The sequence below is a fragment of the Manduca sexta genome, chromosome 16, assembly GCF_014839805.1.
Source record: "Manduca sexta isolate Smith_Timp_Sample1 chromosome 16, JHU_Msex_v1.0, whole genome shotgun sequence".
NCBI lineage: Eukaryota > Metazoa > Arthropoda > Insecta > Lepidoptera > Sphingidae > Manduca > Manduca sexta.
Genome location: NC_051130.1, coordinates 3,256,344 through 3,269,745, shown reverse-complemented (window position 1 = coordinate 3,269,745; position 13,402 = coordinate 3,256,344). Strand labels below are relative to the sequence as shown.

General features: G+C 37.3%; 2 protein-coding genes across 9 annotated transcripts in view; one reads left to right on the top strand and one right to left on the bottom strand.

Moving 5' to 3' along the window:
• The window catches only part of LOC115447351 (transient receptor potential cation channel trpm), a 266,806-nt gene that overhangs the window by 208,528 nt on the left and 44,876 nt on the right, over positions 1-13,402 (bottom strand). The gene's annotated exons all lie outside the window — the stretch shown is intronic.
• LOC115447145 lies at positions 2,840-5,136 on the top strand. Its single transcript, XM_037439443.1, has one exon. It carries the CDS (start codon positions 3,325-3,327, stop codon positions 4,375-4,377), a length of 1,053 nt encoding a protein of 350 aa, XP_037295340.1. The 5' UTR covers positions 2,840-3,324; the 3' UTR covers positions 4,378-5,136.

Here is a 13,402-nt window from a genome sequence, read left to right as displayed (position 1 = left end):
TATACATATTTCTTTTTTATAATAAATTACTCAGTTGAGAGGCAACAAACATAAAAAATACACGTAGATTTCGACGATTCTCAATTGAGAACCTCCTTTTTTGAAGTCGGTTAAAAATGGAACGACGAGACGAATGCGGCTCGCCTGCGATGCAAACACTACACAGAACTTTGAATTACAAAGTACTACGTGGCACTCCACTGCGCTCGTCACCCTGAGTTACTCTGGCTACAATTTCCTTCAAATAAACACTATATGTATAGACAATGCTACTTGACGAAATGGACGTTGCGGTGGTAGGTTTTTTTTATTGCTAGCAGGCAAACGAGCTAGCAGTCTACCTGATGGTTAGCAGCATTCGTCGCCCATGGACTTTGCAGTGCCAAAAGCACAGGCAAGCCTTTTCCTACCGGTACCAAGAGAGCTACTACCAGTGATGTGATAGGTTGTTGGAAGGTATATTGGCTTCGGCCCCTGAAAAGGTGATGCTAAATAATCTAAAACCAAACTGAGTTCAATGCATAAGAATGTAAACACGCGAACAGCCCACGCACCGAAACATTTAGCCTCGTCATTCATAACATACCAGCTTTTGTTTCTCATTCATTATTGCTATTCTCCGAACGGTCCGAACGCCAGACGAGTTTCAATTCCCTTTTTATACTTCATTTTTTGTATATTGACTCGACAGCATTTAAGCAAAAAAAAAATATTCGGTTATAAAACATTGGCAAACAAGAGTTAACTTTGGCCAGGTAGAGCTTGCTTCGTATGATCGGTAATCCCAATACAGACATCCAATCCCCTCTGGAGGCTGAACGGCGCATAATATAAAACTAAGAGCTTGGTATCATCATTGTCCATGAATACTTAAGATGTTAGCGTGAACTCGGATAAAAATTAGGTTGTGCTCGATTGAATGATGGTATACTCCCAATTACAAAAGCTAGATAACCGTTCCACTTAACGCTACAATGGCGATAGCAATAACACGGTTTTACCTGTGATAAAAAGGGTAACTGGGAGGGGGGATCCACAAAAGAATATCGCTCATCATACCACATTTCGTATACGACAAACCGTGCGTTGGATATCTCACTGGGAACACATATATTATAATGCTGAGCAGAAGTCTAAGTCAACCTCAAAAATAATAATTAAATGCCTTCTTTCAAACCTCTTTTAAATCCTCATGAATCTACCACTTCGCAAGAGTTATCGCTATAAAGTAGACTAGTAAATTGCCCTTGGCAACAAATAATTGTACTAAGAAAAATTTTAACTCGGCAACCCTACTCATTATCGAAGCATGCCCTCAATTATTTAATATCATACCCCCCATTGTTCGTAATGCGTTGAAAACTGATAAATAGCGGAACCACGTCGCAGTTAGCTGTTATAATTAGATCTGCTACTACACGTGGAAACATTGGACGTAACTGTATGCGAGTAATGAAACGCGGATTGGAGGAAAATTAAGTTATTTACTCTTTATGGATGAGGAGACGATAGGCGACTTGATATAAGGCGATTAGCATACGTTGTCAGTCAAGAACTTCCGCAGCCAGCAGAAGCTATTAACACAATCTCAGCACATGCGCGGTGTCTACACAAACTATAATTTTAAATGACTACTGCGTGGCACTATGCTACTATTCTTGACACATTATACATACACGCACGTCTTATAAACGCCATTGCATACGTTTTCGGGATATATACCTATATGTATAATAGCGGGCTGTCAAAAAGGAACCAACAAAAATACATTTTATTTCATGCCTACTAAGGTCACTCTTAAAGATTTGCCGGCAACCGCTTGGTTTTGACGGACAATAATTGGAGTGCACAATAGCTGGTGTCTGGTCTTGATTACAACGTTTTATAGGCGGGTGGCGGTGGATTCATGCGTTTACTCTGTAGGCACAGTTAACTTTCTCCAAGAAAACACTTATATTTTACAGCAATCACTTTTTTAATGTTTCCTCTTCCATATTTTAGACACAATAGTTCAACAACAAGTATAAAATCATCTCTTATTACAACTTCAAAACTCTTGAATTTATATTGATACAGATACGTACAAAAGTAACATAATTCACAATAAACTACAAAACTGGTATGATGTAATCTAACAATTCGATCTCCGGCACTTCACGTGTAAACTACGCATAACATCGAACCTCATGGACCAGAGCACAAGATACCGGCTCTGCCCCACCCCAGATGTCTACTACGTATTATGCTGGGATACCACCAATGCCACATCCACCTACTCGCCACTGGTGGTAGGATAAATTTTATATCCGTCCCGAAAGCGACCACCATACACAAGGTGTTAAAAGCCGTCACAGTAGCCTAAGTCAGTGTGTCGCGTTCCGGGATCAGCCTGTATATATTCGGTTCCAACAGACCGACATAATTCTATCGACTGCCGAGAGGTAATCGTCTCTCGTCAGTCGACATTCTATCGGACCACACTCCATTTACCATCGGGTGAAATGGGATGACTTTGTCGCGCAAGTATAAAAATAACGATGTGGCCAGAATTACACATTTAATCCCTTTGTCTAAAACCATTCCGAAATCACGGATGGCATAATCTCAATGTACTTTAAACTTCGCCTATCAAACCGAAATATGAGAATCCTTCCAGTCTCAGAACGTGAATAAATCTGCGAGTGATGTAATAGCGGAAAATGTAAATAATAACTATTGTGGAGTACAACGGTAGATAACGGTGTAAAAACTACAATTATATAAGCGTCGTTTCATTCTTCAGATATAATTTATTTACCAAGTAGTCCCTTCATTCTACAGGCAACATCGCACGATTTTTTAGAGATTTTTTTTTTTTTTTTTTGTTTACCCACACTACCTTTCTTCCGTCCTGTCGTTTCGGGATGGCTCATTCCTTTTTTGTGCGAGGCAACGAGCGCACACGCTTATTAAAAAAAATGCCAAAGCGAAGTGCACAGGAAAAATTAGAAAGATACAAGCTCAAGATTAAGAAATTAGAAGAAAAAAATAAGGAGAAACATAGGCGTCGAATACGACGTCCATTGGATTCATCTGAGGACGAAAACTTTGCAGGTTAGTTGAACATTATATTAAGTGTTCCCAGTGCGTGAATATAGATATCAAACAGCCTATCGCTGTCCATTGCTGAACATAGGCCTTCCTAAGTAAGTGAGCGCCATGGTTCAAATATGCAAATTAATTATTTCAATGAAACTACATCGGGTTGACTGCGAGTCAATTCCGATAACATAATTAGCTGCGAGCTAATTATGGGTCGTGTTTTCACGACAACTTGTGTAGTAAATGGGTGCAATCTTAAATAGATATACACACTACCTACAATTTATTGTCCGCGAGACAATACTAACGCAAAACCGGTTTTATATTCGACCTTTCACCTGTTTAATTATCGTCGTATATATTGTAGGTACGAGCGGTGTCGTGCCTCTAGAGCAACAAGATTGCCCGTCAACCCTTCTATATGAGGAAGGCCAGACAGTGGCCACCCCTAACTCGCAGGATATACCAGGCCTCGTAGAGGATGCGGTGGCCCCAGCGACAGAGACAGTCTCAGAGGCCAGTTTGGATCCGGAGCTACTATCAGCGTTGGGGTCATCTACGTCTGGTACCCCAGACTTCGGAGAACCTATCCACGAAAATTTAACAAGTTTGTGGACTCCGTTACTGAAGAAGGGCTTGACTAAAGAGGATAAAGACAAGCTTTTGAAAGAGCACCTTATACCCTCCAACTGCAAATTATTGCAAGCTCCAAAATTGAACGCGGAGATTTCCGCCGCTGTGTCCGATGTTGTTAGAGGGCGCGACAAAAAATTGGTCAGTTTTCAACAACAGTTGGGTAACGGTACTGCGGCAATAAACAAAGCAATGGATACCTTGCTTAAATCAGATAATAAAGTTCTTGCCTTAAAATACCTAAGTGACGGTTGTCGTTTATTTTCCGATTTACACCACCGTCTGACCAAAGACAGAATAAAATTAATTACTCCGAGTCTGGAAAAGAAATTTCTTCACGTCATTCAAGATTCAGAACGAGATAATACCCTATTCGGTGACTCATTGTCAGAGAAAATTAAGGCTAGCAAGGCTATTGAAAGACAAGGATCACAAATAAGGAAAACAATGGCAAATCGGAAAACTAATACTCCTCAAACATCAGCCACGCATTCTGTCCCTCAGGGAAACTGGTCAGGACCTCCTCGTTACCCGTCGAACAGGGGGGGGCGGGGAGGTCAGAGGATACAACCAGTGACGTCACGACGGTCATATCCGACGCAGTCCCAAACGCAAGCGAAGAGCTCTTACACAGCAAAAACCCGTGCGTCGCAACAAAAATAAATGAGGTACATGCAGGTAGAATTAAATTCTTCCTTAATTGTTGGTTTCACATAACCAAAAATGCTGTTGTATTATCATGGATTGAACAAGGTTATAAAATTCCATTTTGTGCTCGAGCGACTCAACCTATAATGCCCGTTTCAAAATTTTCTCACAATGAAGCTCGAGATATGCAGGTAGCGATTAATAAATTATTAAAATTAGGAGCAGTGTCACAATGCATCCCAACTAAAGACCAATATATATCGAAAATATTCTTAGCCCAAAAGGCTAACGGAGACAAGCGATTTATTTTAAACTTAAAATCACTAAATAAATTTATTACTAGTACACATTTTAAAATGGAAGATTATAGGACAGCTGCTAAATTAATTCCTCAAGGCGGATTCTTAGCAACAATTGATTTAAAAGAGGCATACTTACTAATTCCTATTTTTAAATCAGACCAAAAATACCTACGATTTAATTTTCAGGCCCCTAATTCCAAGAATTCGCGTACATATCAGTTTACCGCCATGCCATGTGGTCTGTCTGTGGCACCAAGGGTATTTACAAAAATCATGAAAGAAGTCGTAGCTTACCTCCGAAAACGAGGTCATAAATCAGTTATATACTTAGACGATATTTTATGTATAGGTAACGATTATGATGAATGCATTACTAATGTTCGGGAAACGGTAAAGCTTTTAGAATGTTTAGGTTTTGTAATTAATTACGATAAGAGTTCCCTAAGACCATCTCAAGAATGTAAATTTTTAGGATTCGTGTATAACACACACGATATGTCTTTGTCGTTACCTATAGGTAAACGTGAAAGTATTAACCAGATGGTTAAAAAGTTTTCAAGGTTGCCAAAGTGCACGATTCGTGAGTTTGCTCAATTAATAGGGATCTTGGTAGCAGCTTGCCCAGCCGTTCGATACGGTTTTCTATACACGAAATTGTTGGAACGCCAAAAGTTTCTGGCATTACAACAACATAATAATAATTACGAACATAAATTAAATATCACCAAAACAGTACTGGACGACCTTGATTGGTGGCGTAATAGTATCTTCACAGCTAGGTGCCCCATAAGAAATCAAAGTTATAAGAAAGAAATATATTCAGATGCCTCTAGAATGGGTTGGGGGGCCGTCTGTAATAATGCAAAAGTCCATGGTAGATGGAAAACTACGGAAATGCAACACCACATAAATTATTTAGAACTTTTAGCCGTATTTCTAGGGTTAAAGAGTTTTGCTAGTAATGATGCTAACTGTACAATATTGTTAAGGGTAGATAATACCACAGCAATTAGTTACATAAATCGCTTAGGTGGCATTCAGTTCCCACATCTGAACGAGTTGACAAGATGCATTTGGCAATGGTGTGAGAAACGCAACATTTGGTTATTCGCATCGTACGTAAATACAAAAGAAAATGTTGCTGACGAAGAATCTAGAAGGATAAACCCTGATACAGAATGGACGTTATCCGACCATGCCTATCAAATTATTAAACGACACTTCGGTTGTCCTGATATTGATCTATTTGCTTCTCGCGACAATGCAAAATGCGACTTGTTTGTTTCTTGGAAACAAGAACCAGATGCATACGCTGTTGATGCCTTCACTTTGAATTGGCAGTTTAAATATTTTTATGCATTCCCGCCTTTCTCCCTTATTTTGAAATGCTTACGCAAGATAATCGAAGATGGTGCCAACGGAATTATAGTTTTTCCCCTCTGGCCCTCACAGCCATGGTACCCATTACTACAAAGCTTACTTGACTCCGACATACTTTACCTGAACCCTAATAAATACCTTCTACAATCTCATTTCAGAGAGCATCATCCTCTACACACCAAGCTTACCCTGGGTGTCGCGAGGCTTTGCGGACGGCATTCACACGCCGCGGAACCCCACTCGACTCATTGAACCTCATGATGGCTTCGCTCGCCGAAAACACCATCAAACAGTATAATGTCACATTAAAACTATGGTGGCAGTTTTGTTCTTCACGAAATATCGACGTATTTAGTGCATCAAAAACATCGGTTCTCTCCCTTCCCTAACAGAACAATTTAATAAGGGTTGCCGTTATGGCTCCCTCAACAGTCACCGCTCCGCTTTGTCTTTGATTCTAAACTTTAATGTAGGTACAGATGATTGTGTAAAACGATTATTGAAAGGAGTGTATAAACTGAGACCTAATAAACCAAAGTATTCCTTTACTTGGAATCCACAATTGGTGCTTAATCACGTGGCCAATTGGTACCCCAACCGGGAATTAAATTTAGAAAAAATTACCAAAAAATTAGTAATATTATTAGCACTCTGTACAGCCCACAGGGTACAAACGTTTTCATTAATTAAATTAGAAAATATTTCATTTGATTCGAGTGGGGTTAAGATAGCCATAACAGACATTATTAAGACTTCTGCTGCCGGACGAGATCAGCTAATACTGTTTTTACCATTTTTCAGGGATAATTTAAATATTTGCCCTGCTTCAGTTCTCAAAGACTATATTTTTGTCACAAAAAATATGAGAACAACGAATGCAAGAAATCTATTATTAACTTATAAGAAACCCCACAAAATTGCCACATCTCAATCTATCAGCAGATGGATTAAGCAGGTATTGTCAGAAAGCGGCGTAGACGTGAACACGTTCACCGCACATAGCACGCGACACGCTGCTACGTCAGCCGCCCGCAGCGGCCTGAGTGTGGACATTATTAGAAAAACAGCTGGTTGGACTGAAACATCCTCAACTTTTGCTCGTTTTTATGATCGCCCTATTATTAACAATAATGATTTTCCAAACGCAGTGTTGTTGAACTGATTGTATTAAAAATTTATTGTTAATTATTACATTAAGAAATCGGTTGTGATTACATGATGTACCTGAACAAAACTTGTTTCTCTGAAAATCTACTTGGTAAATAAATTATATCTGAAGAATGAAACGACGCTTATATAATAGATGATCAAACGAACTTACCTGTACGTGAAGTTCGATCACTATTATATGAGTCGTTTCATTCGAAGATATAAGAACCCTCACCACCCATTACAAAAACAAAGAGTGTGATAAAGTGTGTTTTTGACCCCAGAAGTTTTGTTCATAACAAAAAAAAAAAAAAAAAAGAAAAAAAAAAAAACTCTAAAAGGAATGAGCCATCCCGAAACGACAGGACGGAAGAAAGGTAGTGTGGGTAAACAAAAAAAAAAAAAAAAAATCTCTAAAAAATCGTGCGATGTTGCCTGTAGAATGAAGGGACTACTTGGTAAATAAATTATATCTTCGAATGAAACGACTCATATAATAGTGATCGAACTTCACGTACAGGTAAGTTCGTTTGATCATCTATAAACAGCGGATAAATGTAACGGTATGTTGTAATTATTCAAACAATTTAATACGGTAATTGGGTAGGTAAAAATATAAGTAACAATATAAGAAAATACTTTAAAAACTTCTTCGAACACTGGAACAACTGCCACCAAAAATGTATTGCTTTGAAATATTTTTATAAGATTAAATTAAATTAGTACCCTTCCATTTATAAACATTCTGAACTGTTTGAGAAACATTTTTTTTTTCGGTTTCTGTGGCAGGAAATATTTTTTAATAATCAAATAAATACCTTGATATTAGGGTTCAAATCGATGTGCTGCCGCAGAACAGGATCCAACACATACTTCAACATATTTGAAACAAAACACAAACCGTACTTTTGTCTACCCACATTTCACATTTTTTTATATTTTTAATAAAATAAAACACAACAACGACGTGCGCGCACGCCGACGCGAGATGACGGAAAAATTTAACCTATTTTAAAATATAAAAAACAACTGAACAGCGATCAGTTAAGGTGAGCGCACTTACTAAATATTTACTTTTTTGTCTAATGCGCGTACAGACGGAGCAATATATCTTGCGAGTCAGCGGCTTTTCGAGAGATTATTTATTAAAAACGGACGTGGCTTTTGGATGAGTTCCTTTGCTCATAATAGTCTAGTATTAAACAATATTCGTTTATTAGTAATTTTATATTGTGTTATAACTAAAAAACATTTGTCTTAGATTTTTCAAATTATTGTTGTGCAAATATTAACCAAAACGGATACATAACTTTTAAAGACTTCAAACTGTCATCATTGATAAGAATGTCTCACTTCACGATAGTGCTCTCATTCCACTATTGGCGGCGAAAGTCTAAGTAAGACCTACCCAGACTAGGGAGCGTAGACAGCCCTCGTCAGTCGACCCTACGGACGGCCCCTACTAAACTTACTACCAGGTCCAGTGAGGTACTTTGCCCGTATAAGAATGTACTGGAAACGAGGAAAGCAGCAGCAATTTCTTAACATAAAAGAGTTATTTATTTGAACTGTAAATCTAATCTAGATTTATTTCCAAGTTCACTACTTCGAGAAAAAATAAGATAATAGTTTCCCGTTTCATTTGTTTTTGTTCAAACAATTAAAACAACAAATAGGCGTAGATTTTATATATATCTAACAGGTCTGCTGTCCGTCAGTCTAAATATAACACAAACAGATTTGTATGTCGGACTGTACGTGAAATTCTGTGAATTGATCAACCTTGTACTTGATTCCGCTATTTAATATTATAGGGGTTAAGTTAAAGGGGTTTAGCGTTATTGCTTATAGGCTTGACTTTTTAATTACTTAGGAGTCCGTAAATTAATTAAAACTCAACATTCCAATCTGATAAAATATATCTTTCAGACATTCTATTACATAAATACTTTCTTAAACTTGGCCACACCATTTGATGTCCAACATTTTAACTTTCGTATTATATTCACTGAATGGTGTCCTTACTCCGAGGTACTCCGAGCTGATACTATCCAAGCAGCAGTGTTTTGTCACTGTTGTGTTCCAGTTTGAAGGACATTGTAGCCAATGTAACTACTGGATATAATATGACTTAACACCTCACGTCTCAGGATGGCGAACGCAGTGGAATACCAAACAATACTTTATAATTCAAGATATTGGATGGTGTTTCTACTGTTTATGGGCGGTCGTATCGCTTACCATCAGGCGACAGGCAAGCTCGTCTCGTCATTCAAAGCAAAAAAAATCGTTGCACTTACTATTATGTTGACGAATTGCATTTAGTTTTGCCTAAAATACTCTTTTTTACACGCTCTCTCTTATAAACTACAGCAACAACAGCCGTTGCGTGTTTAAAATAGCGGCAGTGGCCTTTTACTCCTTGGCGAATACTCCATAACAAGTGCCGAGGACACGAAGGGGAAGATTAATTACGTATATCCAGATATTTCATTCTTTATTAATAAAAAACATGTCTATAGCGTGTTTGATGTTTGTTACCCCTTCTTTTTAAATAACTTCAAAAAAGACTTTTAAATTATTTTTTTATTTTTTGGTGGTTATTGAAGGCGGTTTGTTATTATTGTTGGATTATTTTAAACTGCCAGTGTCTCTCAGCTAAAAAGACTTGCAAATATTTTTTTTTGTTTTATTGTTTGTATTGGCCGGGATAAATTTGACCAAGTACAGTTTTCTGTGCATGTATTATAACCTTCTTTATGTTTAACCGACTTTTACCTTTTACATATGAATCGAATTATGAAACCTTGTATTTACAAGGATTTATAATAAAAAATAAGGCCATTAGGCCTTCTTATGTTTTATTTTTTGTCAATTGTATGCTAGCTGGATTTTTTTTGAATAAATAAAAATAAAATAAAACCATTAACGAAGGTTAGTTAGTGGTTAGTTTTACATATTTCGCAAAATTGCGTGTTACCGTTGGCATAGGCCAGCCTTGATTCTTGTACGATGCCAGAATTTAAAAGATTTTTCAGAAATAATAAATTTTACGTACATTTTTTTTGCGCCGCATAATCCGAGTATCTGAGATGCAACATTCAATTCATTGTGTGAACGGCAGTTGGGTAGTACTTTTCGTTAATTAATGAATAATTCAAAATTTACAGATACATAGTTTTAAACTACAGAGTCCACAAAGTATGCAGGCATTTTATACTTTATGAATTTTATTGTTTTTAATTAAATCTTAACATATCGAGGGTTTACTGCGAAAACATGCTAATCTACATTTTTAGCAAAAATGAGTTAAATACAATTAACAGGTTCAATTATCAGATATGAGTATCAAAATTGTTTGTGTCTATTTTGTATCGTGAGCGGACATACTTTAAACGGTAATTAGCTATTAAAATAGTCACAAAAAAAAAGATATAGTGTTTTATTTTTAGCTGGATATTTGTATTCGCCAGAATATCGCCCGGTATATATAAGATCGAAAACCATCAGTCAACAGTCGAAACTTTATGGACTGTATTCCATCTAAACTGAAATGGTTTAATCATCACGTAGGCGAACATAGTTGCACTTATCATAAGTCAAGGTACATAATAATATGTAATTATTATTTAAATAAAGTCGCTTATATTATAACTAAAAATATTTTATATTTGATATAAAAGCCCCATCACTGGCTACCAATAGGTGCATTGAGTAATTTTGTCATGCCCATGTAGCAAAAAATACATCCATTATCACAACTCGCATTAATTTTAGTTAGAATTAAGAAAGGACAGAAGTACTTATCAACGGTCTTCACACACACAGCCGCTCTCATAATTAATTACTTTTACAAGTTTTAGTACCGTATTTTATTAGTTCTATTTGTTTTATTAGTTACAAGAAGTCCAATTCGTTTTGTTTGCTGGATTCGGTACGTCTAAGCCGCTACGTGCCCCATATAATTTCAGTAATGGCGCTACGAATAAAAAAATACAAGATGCCTACTACGAATGTGATGCAAATTTATTTTAAAAGCCATTAATATTTTTAATTAGTCTAATGACAAATTATAGGTTCATAACCCGGTAAAGCAAAAAGGTACTACGGTTTTCTGGTCAATATCAATCCGGAGACTGGAATTTGTGCTCGATATGGCAATGATCCCTCCGTCATCACAAATGGCGAAACGAGTACTTTGGTTGCACCTCTGCCTACCTCTTCGTGGATTAAACCGTGATGTGTGTTTGTTTGTGCACTCAAATGACTTGCCTCAAAATTGCCAAAAAAGGATATAAGATTATTTCGGAGTCTCAAACAATCCTCCTAATTCATGGTCCTTTTAAATAGACATAGCATCTGTGAGCCTTAGTATTGTAGATGTATATTAGCAGCTATGACTACTTAACATCAAAGTATCTTAGTCAGCAATTAAAAAATATCTATATTTGTCACCCCATGATATTTCTGTAATGTGTTTACTAGAGCGTTAGTCCCACGCGATGTTTATTTGGAGAAGAGTTGCGTATGGATGACACAATAGGTACTACGGATGCAAAGGATAAGGGTAGCTTGTCTTTATGTTATTTTGTCCATAAGCTTGATCTTTGAAAACTGTTTAAAATAGATCTTAATATTAAAGGGAGAAGGAAGAAAGATTTATTATTGGGACGATTGATTCCTTCCTAACCGAACTTCCGCCACGACGACCAATCTCAACGGAGATCAGTCAAGTACGCAGGACATACTATAGTGCACAAGTGTGTGCGCAATCTCTATACCTTCACTCTCATAGTCCAGGGAGACAGCGATCCGTTTAATTTTGGCCCAACGAGATTCGAACGAGGACCTCAGCGCGGTAATTATACTCGTACCATGTACAATACAACTACGTTACCAAGACAGTCGTATTTTGGGACGATAACAGTATAACCAGTGTATTGTAAAGAAGAGAAAAAAAAGCGCACCATCAGGCTGTGGAATGGTTTGCCAGCACACGTGTTCCCTCCTTCCTATAACCTGGGGTCCTTCAAACGGAGCGTGAAGAAGCAATTATGCCGACCGTCCAGAGATGCATGACTATGCCGACCGTCCAAAGATGCATGACTATGCCGACCGTCCAGAGATGCATGACTATGCCGACCGTCCAAAGATGCATGACTATGCCGACCGTCCAGAGATGCATGACTATGCCGACCGTCCAGAGATGCTTGTATCTTTGGTCGGTCGACACTTTCTTTAGGCTTCACTTCACTTAACATCAGGTGCAGTGAAGCCACTTTCCCGAACATAAAAAAAAAGAGCAATATAACACAATTATACCCATTACACCAACAACGGACCCATTCAGATCTTTGCTGCAGTACCAGCCTAACTGATATTACAGCGCTGATAAAAATATGCGTTGTATGTTTGTTCGTAGTAAAGACACGGGCCGATATAATCTGAGATGAAACTATATCAAAAGAAATTCTATTATACCCATAATAAGGCATAAGTATATAACCTAAAAATATAAAAGAAAACTACAAAGGCAGTAATTGCTACCACCAGCCATCTTTAAACTGTGTAATTACGAGTAAATTGCTTGAAAAATTTCATAGTAAATCTGCAGGCGTATCCAAACTTGATATTTTTTTAATTGTTAGAGTATTTGTATGTCCTTAAACGAGCGTTTTTAAAACGCACGCTACTTCTGCTTCTGCGTTTAAGTGTAATTTTTTTTATTATAGTAATGTGTGAAAAACAAGTAAGAGGCAAGCGAATTTAAATATAAGTACATGGAAAGGACGCGGCTATTATGATCTTTCATTTCTATCAAAGTTTAAAATCAAATTCTCATGCTTTTTTTTTCGCACCTTTATAAAAATTACTGGCTGACCCGACAGACGTTGTCCCGTCTTAACTATGAATTTGCAGCGCGCATTCTGTCAATCGCTGGAATTAACTTTTCTTAAATTTTATAACGTTCCACTCAACTTCCTTAATTTTTTCTTTCATAAGCTCCTTCTCCAAAATAACAATCACAACAAAAAAAATAGTGAGATTGGTCCAGCCGTTCACGCGTGATGGCGTGACCAAGGGAAATAGAGTTTCATTTTTATATATATAGATTGAATTTGGTATATACCACCGCCTATGTATACAAGCGGTGCGTATTGGGTGTATACCCAAAATACAACATCAATAATACAAAATACAAGGGCAGT